This window comes from Theobroma cacao, chromosome 4 (assembly GCF_000208745.1).
Source record: "Theobroma cacao cultivar B97-61/B2 chromosome 4, Criollo_cocoa_genome_V2, whole genome shotgun sequence".
NCBI classification, from domain to species: Eukaryota; Viridiplantae; Streptophyta; class Magnoliopsida; order Malvales; family Malvaceae; genus Theobroma; species Theobroma cacao.
Window position 1 is genome coordinate 31,516,129 of NC_030853.1, and position 15,321 is coordinate 31,531,449.

The 15,321-nt window shown below is 36.5% G+C and overlaps 5 protein-coding genes across 6 annotated transcripts; 4 read left to right on the top strand and 1 right to left on the bottom strand.

Moving 5' to 3' along the window:
• Window positions 39-2,643, bottom strand: LOC18603716 (30S ribosomal protein S1, chloroplastic). Its single transcript, XM_018119696.1, has 7 exons — window positions 2,230-2,643; window positions 1,577-1,852; window positions 1,345-1,425; window positions 778-1,059; window positions 583-693; window positions 396-482; window positions 39-296 (listed from the first exon to the last, which is right to left on the bottom strand). The coding sequence occupies exons 1-7, from the start codon at window positions 2,518-2,520 to the stop codon at window positions 192-194; spliced, it is 1,233 nt and encodes a 410-aa protein (XP_017975185.1). The 5' UTR covers window positions 2,521-2,643; the 3' UTR covers window positions 39-191.
• On the top strand, window positions 5,578-7,538 carry LOC18603717 (galactinol synthase 2). Its single transcript, XM_018119259.1, has 3 exons — window positions 5,578-6,067; window positions 6,599-7,054; window positions 7,122-7,538. Exons 1-3 carry the CDS (start codon window positions 5,780-5,782, stop codon window positions 7,332-7,334), a joined length of 957 nt encoding a protein of 318 aa, XP_017974748.1. The 5' UTR covers window positions 5,578-5,779; the 3' UTR covers window positions 7,335-7,538.
• On the top strand, window positions 8,749-11,736 carry LOC18603718 (galactinol synthase 1). The gene is made up of 5 exons (XM_007035840.2): window positions 8,749-9,062; window positions 9,242-9,562; window positions 9,650-9,784; window positions 9,887-10,637; window positions 11,401-11,736. The coding sequence occupies exons 1-4, from the start codon at window positions 8,763-8,765 to the stop codon at window positions 10,103-10,105; spliced, it is 975 nt and encodes a 324-aa protein (XP_007035902.1). The 5' UTR covers window positions 8,749-8,762; the 3' UTR covers window positions 10,106-10,637; window positions 11,401-11,736.
• LOC18603719 (stress-response A/B barrel domain-containing protein HS1) lies at window positions 10,453-11,841 on the top strand (the record flags this gene model as incomplete). The annotated part of the gene is made up of 2 exons (XM_007035843.2): window positions 10,453-10,637; window positions 11,401-11,841. Coding segments are annotated over 2 exons (375 nt in total), but the record flags the coding sequence as incomplete, so codon positions are not given.
• LOC18603720 (craniofacial development protein 1) lies at window positions 12,401-15,033 on the top strand. Of its 2 annotated transcripts, none has more exons than XM_007035844.2 (6): window positions 12,401-12,630; window positions 13,030-13,119; window positions 13,265-13,389; window positions 13,482-13,667; window positions 13,750-13,941; window positions 14,322-15,033. In XM_007035844.2, the coding sequence occupies exons 1-6, from the start codon at window positions 12,597-12,599 to the stop codon at window positions 14,685-14,687; spliced, it is 993 nt and encodes a 330-aa protein (XP_007035906.2). In that variant the 5' UTR covers window positions 12,401-12,596; the 3' UTR covers window positions 14,688-15,033. The 2 variants fall into 2 exon arrangements, with proteins under 2 accessions (XP_007035906.2, XP_007035907.2); XM_007035845.2 differs by having other exon boundaries at window positions 12,404-12,630; window positions 13,765-13,941.

Genomic DNA, 15,321 nt, shown 5'->3' on the forward strand with positions numbered 1-15,321 from the left:
GAAAACCTGGGAGAAGAGCAGAGGGGAGCAAAGCTATATTTGCACCATGGAAGAGAATTTTTATCTCATTTGGCTGTAACAAAGCACTAGGACCAATTTTACAAAGTAAACAATGTGAACATTACAGCCGGGAGTGCAGCAAAAAATTAGGAAAAACAAATACAAAGTGGGTACAGGGCTATGCAAATGAATTAAGAATCTTCTCCTTCAGGAACATCACTCAGGTCCAAACCTTCTGCTGGCAAGTCTGATGTAAGGGGACCCAAAATCCCATCAGAGCTCAGAGTTAAGCCACTCTGCAAAAATGAATCACAAAGGGAACAGTCAAGTTAACCAGATAGACGTATAATCTAACAGCACTTCTTGATCGAGCAAAGTAGTAACTATTGTTGTACCTCAGGCTGGAATCTAAGCATGTCAGCACGAGCCATAGCTTCTGCTTGAGCTATTCTCTGCCTGAATGTCTGAGCCATCTCTTCAGCCTGTTAGAAAAGGAAAAGCCATAGTTAAGAGTTACATTGAGAAGGTCCAAAGCACCATAAAACACTGCGAAAGAGTATTGAGACCGTTATTGGAAACTACCTTCTCGAAAACAAGCGTTGGATTGCGAATCATGTCTCCAGGGGTAGGCTCTAATTTCTTTGTAGAAAGACTTACTCGGCCTCTTTCACGGTCATGGCTCAGTATCATTACCTATATCATTTGACATGGTCTTTAAAATATATTTCTAAGAAAAGCACAACTTCTTGCCAAGAATTAACTTGATAATAAAGTCACCTTCAGAGTGTCACCAGGCTGAAGGACTGTAGCAATATCTGAGACACGATCATGACTAATCTGACTGACATGAAGAAGGCCATTAATTCCTCCAATATCAATGAATGCACCATATGGTTTCAGGCTCTGAACATTTCCAAGGACAACTGATCCGATTCCTAGCTGCGCCTGGCTGTCGGCCATGGCCTTGCGGTTACTGAGGACAAGCCTGGACTGTTCCTCATCAACCTCCACAAACTTCAAAGGGATCTCCTTATCTAGAAGCTCTTCTGCAGTGGTTTTCTGATGAGACATGAAAACATAAATTACTAAGGATAATTTAAATTTCCATGCACAACCATACAGAGCTAGTTGGGCTAAAATGCAATTCAGGACAATGCAGCATAACTTGTCACTCTTAAGATATGCTGAAAAAATCATGAAATGATTGACATCAGAAAATCAGATTTCGAGTACACAATGGTAGGTAAAATACTTAAGCAAAATATAGATCTCAAAGGGAGTTGGAGTTTAGTACAGTAAAACAAAGAGTGTCAAAAAGATGCAGTTGGGGATCATAGAACTAACCGATGATATCTGCGAGAAAGGAACAAAACCCCGAAGACCCTCCACCAATGCCACTACTCCACCCTTGTTTGCACCAACAACCTACATATATCAGTTAGTCAAAGAGCACCAGAGTGAGAATGCATGAATAAGTATAAAATTTTACAGAAAGCTCCAGACACATGATACCATTAGCCCTACAAGAGTTTTGACTTTATTACAAAAGCAGATACAATTGGAAGAGGATACGCACCTTACCCTTCACAACAACATCCTCAGCTTGAAGCTGCCTGCATCTTTCCCAGGCAAGCTCAAATTGAATGGACCTTAAGCTCAAGACTAAGCTATCATCAGCTTCAATTTCACCAATAATCACAAATTCCTCCCTTAAACCAGGAACTATCCTTGCTTCTTCTACATGTTTGATTTTGTGAATGCAGGCCTCTTGGACCGGTAGGTAAGCAGAAGATTTTGCAGTAATGTCAACCAATGCCCCATTGGCATCTGTGGAGAAAACTGTTCCTTTTACCTGAAAATGTACATTTTTCAATCGTTATTATAGAACATCATGCACAAAATAAAAGTTCAATTACTCTTCTACACAGCTAACATCAGCAAGAATGAATAAGAAACACAAAAAGAGAAGCTCAAAATAAAACTACATAAACTCCACGTCCAACCAAAACTAGCCCCAAACAGAATTTGGACGTAATTCGCATAAAATACCTCACTTGAGCTCATCCATTAACAAAATCTCACTCTTGCCTATTTTGCACTATCAGGATAAAGAAAGACTCAAACTTGAAATACAAATTTCAAATAATAACATAAGTACCCAATTCACATAATCCGCTAATAATTCCTAATCCAAGCTAAAACCATAAACCAAAAGAAAAGGACAGATACCTTGGTTCCAAGCTCAGAATCAAAGTCATATTTTTCGAGAGCATTTTGAAAGTCCTCAAGAGTGAAGGAAACGCCTTCCATGGGAGCAGTACGACAGCGTTCATAGGCTTCCTCGAACATTTTCTTGAGCTCAAGCCTGCCTTTGGTCTGTGCATTTGAGATAGCAACAGATGAAACTATTGGAGAAGCAAAAGCACCCACTCTCTGGGTTTGCTTTGGTTTCATTGACAAGCCAGAAGAGGAGAGCGGTGGACATCTTAGGCCTGTGAATTGTTGAGCCAAAGACGCCATTTTTTCCCTTCTACCTTGTGTTTTTTCGATTCCGTTTATCCGAGATAAGGAAAAGAACAGAGGAAAGAGTGAATGAGTTTGTGAAATGTTGGGGGTCCCACCTATTCCACGGTCCAAACTAATTGATCAACCCTGACTCCTCACCTGCTTGCGTCTATTGGAATAGGAAAAAATTGGGTTCGGGTTTACGTTATTTCAGGTTTGGATCAACTCCTTTTTCAGACAAAACCTGGGTTGGGATAGGGAGCATGTACCCAAGCTCAACAGCCTAGTAAGTGTAGTTATAACGAGATATAAGGTAGTACTCGCATACCACAGATTATGCATGGAGAAATGATTTAGAAACTATATATATATATATATATATATATATATATATATAATCGAATAAGAGAGACGGTTTTTACTCTCAAATTAGCAATTAAAAACGACTCATTTAAAAAATTAACTATATATATATATAATATATCTTCTTTTGATCGAATAAAAAAGACGTTTTTTCTTCTAAATTGTTAATTAAACATGATTTATCTCAGTAATTAACTATATATATTCTCTTGATCAAATAATAGAGACGTTTTTTGCTTCCAAATTAAGTATTAAATATGGCTCATCTATATATATACATGGAGCCTATTTATCTGCATTTGCCTTAGCTTGGGGCGGCTCAATACTTTTCAAGGTCTAAAATGATTAAATATTTAAATATGACCCTGACTAAATAAAAAAAATTAAATTAGATCCCTTTTATTGAAATTAAAAAAAATTATTGTTAATTGGAGATCATTAAAAAGCATATTACATTCATTGAAAATAAAAAAAAATAATTGAGAATTATTAGTATTATGAGAATTGAGAAGTGATTCAAAAATAAAAATTTAAATTGAGAAAGTAAGAGAATATGTAATTTTATTAATTATTTTGACTTTCACATAAGTAAGAAAGTGAGACAAATAATTGACAATTAATAAGAGGTAGGAAGTGAAAGAAAATAAATATTTAATAGACACTTTATTTAAAAAATATTTTAACTTTTGTATATAATTAATTATATTATATAAAATTATGAGACTTATAAAATTATGAAACCTAAAGTAAGGGCTTTGCTGGCTTTATGCTAAAACCGGCCTTGGCCTTAAGCCAGAAAAGATTGTATTCTCTTATATACGTACGGTACGATGAAGCAAAAGATGAAACTCGCTTCACTCAATGCAACTCCCCGTCCAATCCAGTCGAGTAAGGCATTACCATAGCAATGAATTAGAGAATAGCAACCTTAAAAATATTGGAATGATTACTCATACCTACCCTTGGTGTCTATAAAACCAAAGGTTTTAAATTTAAATATACATATGTGTGATTGTACAAAATTAAAGATTCGAAAGAGATTACCATCTTAATTATTTAAAGATTAAATTAAGATCAATACTAATATGTTTAAATTGTATAATTTATTGTTTTCTATCATATAACAACATCTTTCCCTGGATCACATATAAAGGAAGAAACACATATGTATCTACCCTTGGCACGAAGCACACTTGTTTCTTGGTTTAGTTTTCACAACAAAAAACAAAGATCCCCACCCAGAATTATTTAGCTTAGATTCCATTTCCTTTTTCTGGCATTACGTACACTTGTTCACAACAATACGATGAGAGGAATATCCACAACATAACTGAAAACGACTCTCGTATATTTTGATGGTGTTCATCATCAACTAAACTATCTCGAACTGAAAGAATATTTTACTTTTCGAATGTCACTAATATAACTTAACTTGATTCTCACAACATGTTGAAAACCCTTTTTTTCTTTTGTTTTTTTCTTAAAAGAAAAATGAATTTCCCTTTATTTACAGACTATGGAAGCAATTCAATGTAAAATGCATTTGGTCGGAACATAAGTCCAAAAATTTACAGTGTTTGAACCGTACGGAACATTTTCTTTTCTTCAATCGCTTTTATAATTAGGTATTTCTCCTTTTTTGCTTTATTCTCCTTCTCCTTACAAATCAAACGACTTCCATCTCCTATTTGCTTGCGGATTTTGAACAGCACAAAGGAATCCAATCTTTGCCTTTTGTGTAGGTACATGTTGGCCTTTAATTATGGCTAACAATTAGGTTGCACAAATGGTATTATTACCCAAAAAGGAAAGTTGCAAATAATAGAACAACACAAATATGAAAATACAAGTAAAATGTTCATGAAAATTTAGGTAATAGTTCCTTCTTTGCTTATAAGTTTTAGGTGTATTACTCGACATAGTTTTTTTTTATGCTATTTATATCATGATTGAGTGAATTATTTGATAAAGTCGGCTCTTCGCATCAACTTTGTCTACTTTAATGTAATCCAATTTATCATATCATTATGCCTTCTTCGTACATAGAATTCTCTCTTTAGAACCCAGAACCATAGGTTAAAATGGATTAATTTTTTGATTTGGATATGGAAATAACTTTAAAGAGTAAAACTCAAGTGAAATCTTGGGAAATCATTTCCCCTTAAATGCTTTAATCATACATATAGTATAGAGTTAATTAACATCAAATTAAGGGCTGCCCTTATATTTCTCCAATGAATCATCAATCCTTATTGTGATCTCCACTACTTAATTATAACGTAAATTAGGACAGTATTAACCAGCAAGATGTTAACACGTGGCATACATTTCCATCGTCACTGCAAAGAGGAAGACAAAAGTTAGCCACGTACCATCAACATCCGAAGAATAAACTTCCAAAGTTTCAGTTATTACCCTGCTTTGTTTTGAGTTATCCTCACCACCGACTACCGCTCGATAAGGATCAAATCCTGAAACTCAATCAGGACCCTTGATCAAATCAGATTTAAACATGTTACAGACGTGGTAGCTCTTTTACCCGTCGGATCATCAATCGACTGAGACAGAAAAAGATTGCCCTCTCTCAGGGTTCTCTCTTTAGCTTTTCATGTGTCGAATGCGGAGAATGGGCATGTGTAAAAGACCAATTTTTCTTCTGCATGCCACGCGTACATTGCAGGAAAGTATTCAGTATCTTTTGGAAAGAGATTCAAAAGGCCAAAATATTACCCCAAATTTTGCTTCATGCCATTTCCATTTTCCACCACCTTTTCTCAAAGCTTATATATAGATCCCAACCCTTGTTCACCATCTCGTTCCAACCCACACATCCTCTTCACTCTTCCTGTTAACTTTGTCTTGGTCGGTTTGCTTAGCTTTTTGTCTCTTCTCTTCCTCTTCCAACAAAGAAATGTCTCCGACTGATGATACTACCAAGAGGGCTTACGTGACCTTTTTGGCTGGATCTGGAGACTACGTGAAGGGCGTGGTGGGTTTAGCTAAGGGTTTAAGGAAGGCTGAGTCTGTGTACCCTTTGGTGGTGGCTGTTCTTCCTGACGTGCCCGAAGAGCACAGCGAGATTCTCCGATCTCAGGGCTGCGTCGTCCGGGAGATTGAGCCGGTTTATCCACCAGAGAACCAGACCCAGTTTGCCATGGCTTACTATGTTATCAACTACTCGAAACTTCGTATTTGGGAGGTAAAAAGATGTAGCAATTTTTCCTTAGCTAATTTGCACCTTGCTTTCTTGGAATGACATCCATGCAACGTGTGGCATCGCATGCAACCTTTAAAATCTAAGTTTGTGCATAAATGCATGTTCTTGTCTTTTATTCTTTAATTTTAAATGTATCATTGCCTAAATTATACACGTGATATATAATTTACTTTTACACGTGTAAAATACATAATAAAAATGAACATTTAATTTTTTTCATTAATTTTATACTTTAATGCTGTAAACACAAATATTTATCTTTCTTTAATTTCGACTACATATTTTTTTTATTAATATATAACAAACCAAATTACCTTTTAAAAAATTTCACTTTGAATTGCGATTGCTTTATCATAGGTTTTCTTTTTCATTAGTTACATTATTTTTTTTTCTTCATGAAAAACACAGAAAAGGGTATTTAATTATTGAATTCCAATAGAATTTGATAATGGATTGTTTTTAAGTCTAAGAAACTTGATTACTAAATATTGATGATTATTAATCGGTTTGTAGTTCGTGGAGTACAAGAAGATGATATACTTGGATGGTGACATCCAAGTGTTCGACAACATCGATCACCTGTTCGACTTGGCCGATGGGTATTTCTACGCTGTCATGGACTGCTTCTGCGAGAAGACATGGTCGAGCTCTCCTCAGTACAAGATTGGGTATTGCCAACAACGCCCTGAAAAAGTGCAGTGGCCTGTCGAAATGGGCTCTCCTCCTCCTCTCTACTTCAACGCCGGCATGTTCGTCTACGAGCCTGACCTCCTCACGTACCATCATCTCCTCGAGACCCTCAAAGTCACTCCTCCAACTTCATTCGCTGAGCAGGACTTTCTGAATATGTTCTTCAGGGGAATTTACAAGCCAATCCCACCTGTTTACAACCTCGTCTTGGCTATGCTGTGGCGTCACCGTGAAAATGTAGACCTTGACAAAGTGAAGGTGGTTCATTACTGTGCTGCGGTAAGCTTTCATCTTTTCTTCCTTCCAATTTCCATAGATAGATCGTTTTTCTAACCTTTTTAATCAGGGAGCAAAGCCATGGAGGTACACTGGGAAGGAAGAGAACATGGAGAGGGATGACATAAAGCTGCTGGTGAAGAAATGGTGGGATATTTATGAAGACGAATCTCTAGATTACAAGAACGCCATGCAGGGTGAACCTGGAAAGCTTGGATCCTTGATCTCTACACTCAATGAAGATGGTGTGGTTCACCAGCGGAGCGCTCCATCTGCGGCTTAAACAATCTTATTTATACTATATACTTATTAGTTTTGGGGCACTTAATTCTCGCTTTAAAGGCTACCGCCCCCGCCCCGTATAATGCTGTTTTAATTGAAAGTTTTTAAAGTTCTATATATCATGGGTGTTTAAAGAATATAATCATGGCCGATCACGCCTCATTGACTCTTATAATATTGGAAATAAACAAGTGATTCTGCTGTCTATTGAACTTCTCCTCTTTTGCCTTTTTAATTATGGTAATCTCCTTTGCTAATTAATTCTGTGTAAGTAGCAGTTAATTTTTAGAAACACAATTTAATTTCTTACAATTTAGTAAAATGACTTTTTCTTTTGAAAAGCAATATCTCGTATCTTAAGTAATAGAAATAAGATTACATGAATGTCAAATTGATACTGTAATCATAAAAAACTGAATTAAACTTAAAGTAAAAGATAATCTACAAATGAAAAGACAAATGCTTATGTTCACAGTGTTACTTTCTAGAGTACGATATATGAAAAACTTAAATGGTCACAGAATTGCTTGAAACTTCTATTAAGAATAATCCCTGCCTTAATCTATTAAGAAATTTCTTTAAGACTGATTGAAGAATTGAAGATGTGCTTGATTCTTCGGAGGACAGTAGAGTGGTGTTAATAAAATTTCATCACATCCATTAAAACAACACACTTGTCTAAATAATTTTTCTCCATTTTATCATGAGCTTGATTTCGTGAAAATTAATTACTGTTAAACCTTGACACGTAATCTTTTTATATGTATAAACAAAGAATATACATATTGATATAAATCTTTATTGAGTAGTCCTTGGATTTGCATTAAAAGCTTATGATCATGTCACATAAAAAATTAAGGAATTGTGATTACTAATTAATAAGAAAGGAAAAAGGGTAATAAATCTAACCATCAATACTTTTTCACGTGATTTCTTGTGATTCTCCAACAATTTGGTTCAAATTATTCACTGACACAGTTAACTTCAACCTCAAAAAAGGTTATAAATTCTATAACCAAAACTGAATTTTCGGTTTCGGTTTGATCTAACCATGGAAATAATCAAGCTCAAATTCACCCACCCTTGACTGTTTTTCCCCATATAAAAACTTGCATGTGTTCTTAAAAGGAAACGATCAAAGCATTCATGATTCATAACCTTATAGCTAATTTTGATTTCAAGGCAGTTGGAATCATAATCATATTTAGGAAAAATTAATTAAATAGTCACCTGCCTTGTCATTTATTTTTTATTCTTATTTCCATTTTCACCACCCCTTTGGTGTTGTTTATATAAGGGAGGCATGCATTCCCCAACTTCACATCTCCAAAAAATCACATTTTTTTATTCAGAATTTTTGTTTTCCTTACATTTTGTCATCAAATCCCTTTTGGGTCTTTTGTCTTTTGATTGTTTTTGAGTTAACAAGATGTCTCAAAGTGCTGTGGCTGATCAGGAAGTGCCCAACAGGGCTTATGTGACCTTTTTGGCTGGCAATGGAGATTATGTGAAGGGTGTGGTGGGTTTAGTCAAGGGTTTGAGGAAAGCAGAATCCGCTTACCCTTTGGTTGTGGCCATCCTGCCTGATGTGCCCCAAGAGCACCGGGATATTCTTGAATCTCAGGGCTGTATTGTCCGGGAGATCCAACCGGTATATCCGCCTGCCAACCACACCCAGTTTGCCATGGCCTATTATGTTGTCAACTACTCCAAGCTTCGTATTTGGGAGGTAAAAACGAAAATGTTAGCCTTTCTCAGTTTATGTTACTTTGTTGTATTTGTTATTCACTTATTTGTTATGTTACCATACCCTTTACTATATTTCTATATTACCATATTACTTACATGTAATTAATTCATGGAATTGGTCTAAAACAAAGTCACCTCTTGTTCGTGTTTTAATTGTAGTTTGTGGAGTATGACAAGATGGTATACTTGGACGGAGATATTCAAGTATTCGAGAATGTAGATCACCTTTTTGATTCCCCGAATGGGTATTTGTATGCTGTCATGGACTGTTTCTGTGAAAAGACATGGGCTAACTCGCCTCAGTACAAGATTGGATACTGCCAGCAGTGCCCTGAGAAGGTTCACTGGCCAGCAAAGTTAGGCTCGCCACCTCCGCCTTACTTCAACGCCGGCATGTTTGTGTTTGAGCCTAATCCTTTTACCTACCATGATCTACTTCAGACCCTCAAGATCACCACTCCAACTTCATTTGCTGAGCAGGTAATTGACCATGCATCAACCTCCCTGATTATTTCAATGCCTTCATTTGCTTATGTATTTGGTTTTCCTTATTTAATTTTGCTGCAGGACTTCCTCAACAGTTTCTTCAGGAATGTCTACAGGCCTATCCCTCCTGTTTACAACCTTGTTTTGGCTATGCTGTGGCGCCACCCTGAAAATGTGGACCTCGACAAAGTCAAGGTTGTTCATTATTGTGCTGCGGTAAGAGTCTTTGAATCATGCAACCCCACGTTTATATATTCAATTATTAACATTTCCTATTGTTTATTTTAACCATAAATTCGGTTTTTGTGATGAATGAAGGGATCAAAGCCTTGGAGGTACACTGGGGAGGAGGAGAACATGCAAAGGGAAGATATCAAGGTTCTGGTGAAGAAGTGGTGGGAAATATACGAGAATGAGTCTCTGGATTACAAGAATTGCAGGCCTGAGCAGGGTAACATGAAACCTTTGGTTTCCACTCTGCCTGCAGCTAATCCCCTTCTTCAGCAGGGAAGCAGTAGTGGTCCATCTGCAGCTTGATTAGGATATATCTAGTATATTAGGTAATTATATAGATTTGGTGGAACTCATGAAAATATTTTACGCATGTGTGTTGACTTTGAAAACTTGTAATGTTTATGCTATTTTATTATTGAAGTAAATGAAACTGGAATTTTAATAGTTTGCTTTGAGCCCAATTTAAGCTTCTTCTAGCCCAACGTATCTTATCGTGTACAGTTTCTTTGGGTTCCAACTCTGTAGCCCATCCACACATTATAGAACTGTGGAAATGACCACAATGGCTTTGTAAGTCTTTGACCGATGAAGTGAAATGAAAAGCAGTTGATGTTCAGTTGTTGAGGGGAGAGAAGCGTCAACCAAACTGATTACTTTGCGAGAGAGAGAGAGAGAGAGAGGAGGAAGAAACAGTGGGAAGGAAGACAAAAGGGGTTGTGAAGCACGTATTGCTGGCGAAGTTCAAAGATGAAACAACACCTGAGAAGATTGAGGAACTCATCAAAGGCTATGCCAATCTTGTCAATCTCATTGAACCTATGAAAGCTTTTCAATGGTACTATATCTTATTATGAATGCTCCCCTTTTCAATCACTGCTTTTTTCCTGTTTCTTTTGCTGATACCCATCAAAGCTTTAAATTTATTGTTCCTAGCTTGGTAAGATGGATAATTTTGAGATCCACCCACCCATTTGTTCATAACGATGGTTTTTGTCTGTCTTTTTTAAATTTTTTTGTTCTTTGGTTAATATTTTTTGAAGTCTGTATTATGAGATCTATAGTTATAGTTGTGATCTTTCTCTATGAGGATAGATCTTGGTCCTATTATGAAGCTTAAACTGTAACAATCTTGATAATCAATGGCAAATGCAATCAAAATGATGCTGAAATTAAATAGAATAGTACTTTAGCAATGACAGGAAGAAGAATCTTCAATCCTTGAATGTGCTTCATAGAATGCTTCCCCCACATCGGTATCGCGCAGTCAGGATTTTACTGCTGGAAATGCTCTTTACAAGGATGAAACTTTGATTGACAAGAAAAAGAACTCCTCTCTTTACCAAATGTGTTGATTAACAAACAATAGAATGTAGTTGGTAAACCAAACTTCTGATTCTTACTAATGCGTTTGGGAAGATGGAGGAAATTAACTGAGAATTGGTAGTTCTCTCTCAAGTAAAGCATTCTTTTCTCTACCTCAAGATTAGAATGATCGTCATTTCGCCTATAATTTTAGGCCCTTGTTTGTGCCTAGTTAATTTTTGGCCTTTGCACTAAAATTCGTTTCCATCATATCATAGTATTGTTGCTTGTAACAGGGGCAAGGATGTTAGCATTGAGAACCTGCATCAAGGTTTCACTCATGTGTTTGAATCCACATTTGAAAGTACTGAGGGCCTTGCAGAATATGTAGCTCATCCTGTTCATGTCGAATTCGCGAACTTGTTTTTAGGCCACCTGGAGAAAGTCCTTGTAATCGACTACAAGCCCATGATTGCTCGTTGCTAAGTTAAACAGTATAGAACCTGTTGTCAAGCGTCCTGCAATATAGTTTCTGAATGTTGAGATTTTCACGCATTCTGGTCATGTCTGTTGGATTAAATAAAAAGACATCTTGTATCAATGTGATAGAGATACTGTTCTCGTTCTCCTTGTTTCTTGTTTTGAAATGTATCTTTTGATACAAACCATTGGGCTGGGTGATTCCACCAGGGTCACCAAAGCTCAAACTTTTGAGTACAATCTTGGTTTCTTGTTCATCTTCTGATGTTGGAGCATGTAATTGTCTTTCTGCTACTTGCTTCTGCCCTGCAAAACCAAGGGAAAGTGTTAAAAAGGATCTTGGTTTTCAAGAGCAATAAAACATTTTGGACAAACTCTTCCTAAATCACGAACAAATCCCATTACACTTTTGAGCATTTATCTTACCTGGTCCAACTCCAACCTCATTTCCTTGTATTCACATTCTCACATTAAATTTGCCAATTCCCATTTTGCTAGTCCCCAACACTAAGGAAAAAACTTGGGGAATTTTACTATGATACTTGGTTAAAACAAGTGGTTTAGGAGGTTTTTATGTATAAAGAAAATGTTTTGCATTTTTTTCTAATTATATTATTATTTAAATGATATTAAATTCCAATATGATTAAATAATGATAGTTAATATTATTATTATTGAAAACAAGAAACAATGTCCCTAAATTTATAAGAATTAACACTATCATTTAAATTAAATATATAAAAAAAAAAAAAAAGCCCACAGAGCCAGGGTCCAAACGGTGCCGTTTTTAACATTTTAGCAGGGGCACTGGCAGGTAAGATGTCTCAATTTCCTTCTCCTTTGTACTTGACTACTTGCTCTCTCTGTGTCGCGAGGGTTTTTCAGCGATTTCTTCCCCTTCCATTGTCATGCCACCCAAACAGCGTCTTCGCTGATTTTTCCGGAAAGATATTCGATTGCCTCTCGTTTAAACAAACCCCAAAGCCTGGTATAGCTTTTTTTTCTGTTCCCAATGGCTACGACCACTGACGGGCTCGACGACTCAGGTGCCGAACTTTGCGTCTCTTTTTTTTTTTTTTTGAGCTTTTGAAGGCTTTCTTTGACCCAAAAAGGTTAATTCTTTGGTTAATTAGAACAAGAAAAAAGAATCCTTTTTATGTTAGTATTATTCTTTTTAAAAAAAAAAGTTTATGTAGTTTTATTCTTTTAAATTTTTTCTTTTTCAACTGGGTTTCCTTTTTTACCTGGGATTTCTTATTTATTTTGGAATTTATATTGCATCTTCGTGCATGGAAAGGAAGGAAAATGGTATGGGGTGCATGTAATTTTGTTCAATTCAAAGAGACTAATTACAATAGTTTCTATACTAGAGAATTTTGCTTGATGGGTAGATATTACTTTTTTCAAAGTCTTTGTCATTTTCTGTTTCCTCCCTTGTGTTTCAGGAAATGTAAACGAAAAAGAGGGAACATTGAATGAGTCTGTGAAAGTAGATGCTATGGCCTTGAATTCAGAGTCCCAGCGTGAAGATGCTGGTGAGATATTTATGATTTGCTCACTTAATATTCTTTCATTAATCCGGATTTTGCTTTGGTGAGAGCTATGTCTATCATTTCAAAACAACAAGCTGTTAGTATGAAGCGGAGGATATCAAATGTTTTGTTTTTCCCATGATGCTAGGAGCGAAAGCACGAGTGGATGCAATGTGGGAGCAGATGAATAAGGGAATACCTAAGAATGCTCTCAGACAATTTTCTAGCGATAATTCCTCAACCAGAAGCAAAACTTCACCCAAGGCTTCCAATGTGAGGATTTTTTCATTCTCGTCCTTTTTTAATGGAGCTAATTATAAGTAGATAGTCGCGGTGTAATTGTTTGCCTTTGATTTATTTCGTAGAATTGGATGAAGTATCTGCAAATGAAACCACCAAATCCTGGGCAAGACAAACAGACAGAGGCGAAGTCTCCAAGTGTTGTGGAGAATGGAACAAGTGATAAGGCTCAGTTAGGGCAAGTTGATAAAGGAATATCTGTGGAGAATGGTTTAACTGTGGATACTAAATTTTCTCAGAAGACGTCCAATGTAAGTGGTTTTTCCTTTCAATTTTGTTGCCCTGGTAGGTAATTGGCTAGAATTGAACTTTTAGCCAGATTATGCTTAACAGAAATGGATGATGCAGCTGAGCTTGCCACCAAAGAAAACAGAAGGCCTTAATAAAGATGAATCGCTGAAGGAGCCTGGTGTGATGCAGAACAGCATCAGTGATGAGGCAAAGAAGCTTGCAGCTGCTGCTCTCTCAGCAGTGAAGGATGCTGCAGCAGCTGCAGCTGCTGCATCTAATAGAGGGAAAATTGAGGTAAGCACTTCTTTCTCCAACTCTTGTTAGAAAAAAAAATGCAGCTACCAGTTAGAAAATGCCTTAACCATGCAATTGCATGGGTTATCTGAGCATGCAAGTGTGGATCTCTTTCTTCACTGGCAATGCTTGCTTCTGACTTTGCTTCGAAATTGTCTTTAAAGAAATGTTTGAGCTATGATGAGCCATGTTTCAATACCTGAGCGCTCCAAAAGATTATGTACGTCTTTGGTCTTCTAAGCACTTTGGTCTATTAATGTTTCTGGATGAAAACACATGATAAACTTGAAACTCCTAGGGCTAGGAATGCTTTTGTAGTCTGTAGATCAGCCAACTCCATGCCTGAGCAATGTTGTTACATTCGATCTTTCCATTTGCAGATCACTGAGGTTCGAGACTTTGCTGGTCAAGAAATTGAAATTCGAAAGCGTATTGATGCTGATTCGAAAGAGGCGGCTGAAAAGGCGAAAGCTGCTGCACCTTCTGCCGTAGATGCTGTTCTTGAACAAATCAAAAAGAAGCCAAAGCTCAGCGTGCTTGACAAGACGAAAAAAGATTGGGGAGAATTCAAGGAAGAGAATAAGGGGATGGAAGAAGAGTTGGATGCTTACAAGAAGAGCTCAAACCAGTATCTGGATAAGGTTTCTTTCTTGCAGCGGACTGATTATCGGGAATTTGAGAGGGAGAGAGATGCAAGGCTTGCTCTACAGGCTAGGAGGAGACCAGACATGCGGGAGGACCCATGACAGTCCTAAGTAGCCTTTTTTTTTTATTGCAGCATGAAAGACCCAGAGTTGATGAGTGTAGAGCAAGGGGCCTTTGTTCCCATAATTAGGAGGAAAGGTCCTTTAGCAAATACATATCTGACTCATCTTTTGTGCTTAAAATGCAAGTTATATACATTCAATCTTTTTGGGATCTCTGGTTCTTTCCCTCGTATCAATCAGATTTGGTAATGCATTACTCTTGCTTGTATGCTTCTCCTGGACTTAAGTTGGCTTTTAAGAAAGAACATCACTGAAAGGGCAGTAGGTTAACATGTAAGGTTACACGCGTTAGTTTTGAAATCCTAAGCTACCATGTTTTGGCTTTCTTATTTGTTTATATGTGTGGCACATTTGAGCACCGGATTCTAATTCTTTTATGGCATGATTGGTTCACTGGAATTGAATAGTCATTCAAAGGGAATAGAATAGAGGAAAAATAGTTATTATGTAGATTGGTTCATGAGAATGGAATAGGATAAAAATTGTTATTATTACTTATTCAATTATTTGATTGGCAAGAATAATTTTAAGAATGGTTAAAAAATAATGTGTAAATGATAAAAATATTTTATATTAAAATTTAAAAATTTTTAATTAAAAAATAAAAGAAATT

Coding starts and splice junctions, on each gene's coding strand:
- LOC18603716 (XM_018119696.1), bottom strand. CDS start 2,520: ATGGCGTCTTTGGCTCAACAATTCACAGGCCTAAGATGTCCACCGCTC. Junction 694..777: donor AGCCTGGTGACACTCTGAAG/GTGACTTTATTA, acceptor CAAATGATATAG/GTAATGATACTGAGCCATGA. Junction 297..395: donor TGCTTAGATTCCAGCCTGAG/GTACAACAATAG, acceptor TCATTTTTGCAG/AGTGGCTTAACTCTGAGCTC.
- LOC18603717 (XM_018119259.1), top strand. CDS start 5,780: ATGTCTCCGACTGATGATACTACCAAGAGGGCTTACGTGACCTTTTTG. Junction 6,068..6,598: donor CGAAACTTCGTATTTGGGAG/GTAAAAAGATGT, acceptor ATCGGTTTGTAG/TTCGTGGAGTACAAGAAGAT. Junction 7,055..7,121: donor TGGTTCATTACTGTGCTGCG/GTAAGCTTTCAT, acceptor CTTTTTAATCAG/GGAGCAAAGCCATGGAGGTA.
- LOC18603718 (XM_007035840.2), top strand. CDS start 8,763: ATGTCTCAAAGTGCTGTGGCTGATCAGGAAGTGCCCAACAGGGCTTAT. Junction 9,563..9,649: donor CAACTTCATTTGCTGAGCAG/GTAATTGACCAT, acceptor ATTTTGCTGCAG/GACTTCCTCAACAGTTTCTT. Junction 9,785..9,886: donor TTGTTCATTATTGTGCTGCG/GTAAGAGTCTTT, acceptor TGATGAATGAAG/GGATCAAAGCCTTGGAGGTA.
- LOC18603720 (XM_007035844.2), top strand. CDS start 12,597: ATGGCTACGACCACTGACGGGCTCGACGACTCAG. Junction 13,668..13,749: donor TTTCTCAGAAGACGTCCAAT/GTAAGTGGTTTT, acceptor TATGCTTAACAG/AAATGGATGATGCAGCTGAG. Junction 13,942..14,321: donor CTAATAGAGGGAAAATTGAG/GTAAGCACTTCT, acceptor TTCCATTTGCAG/ATCACTGAGGTTCGAGACTT.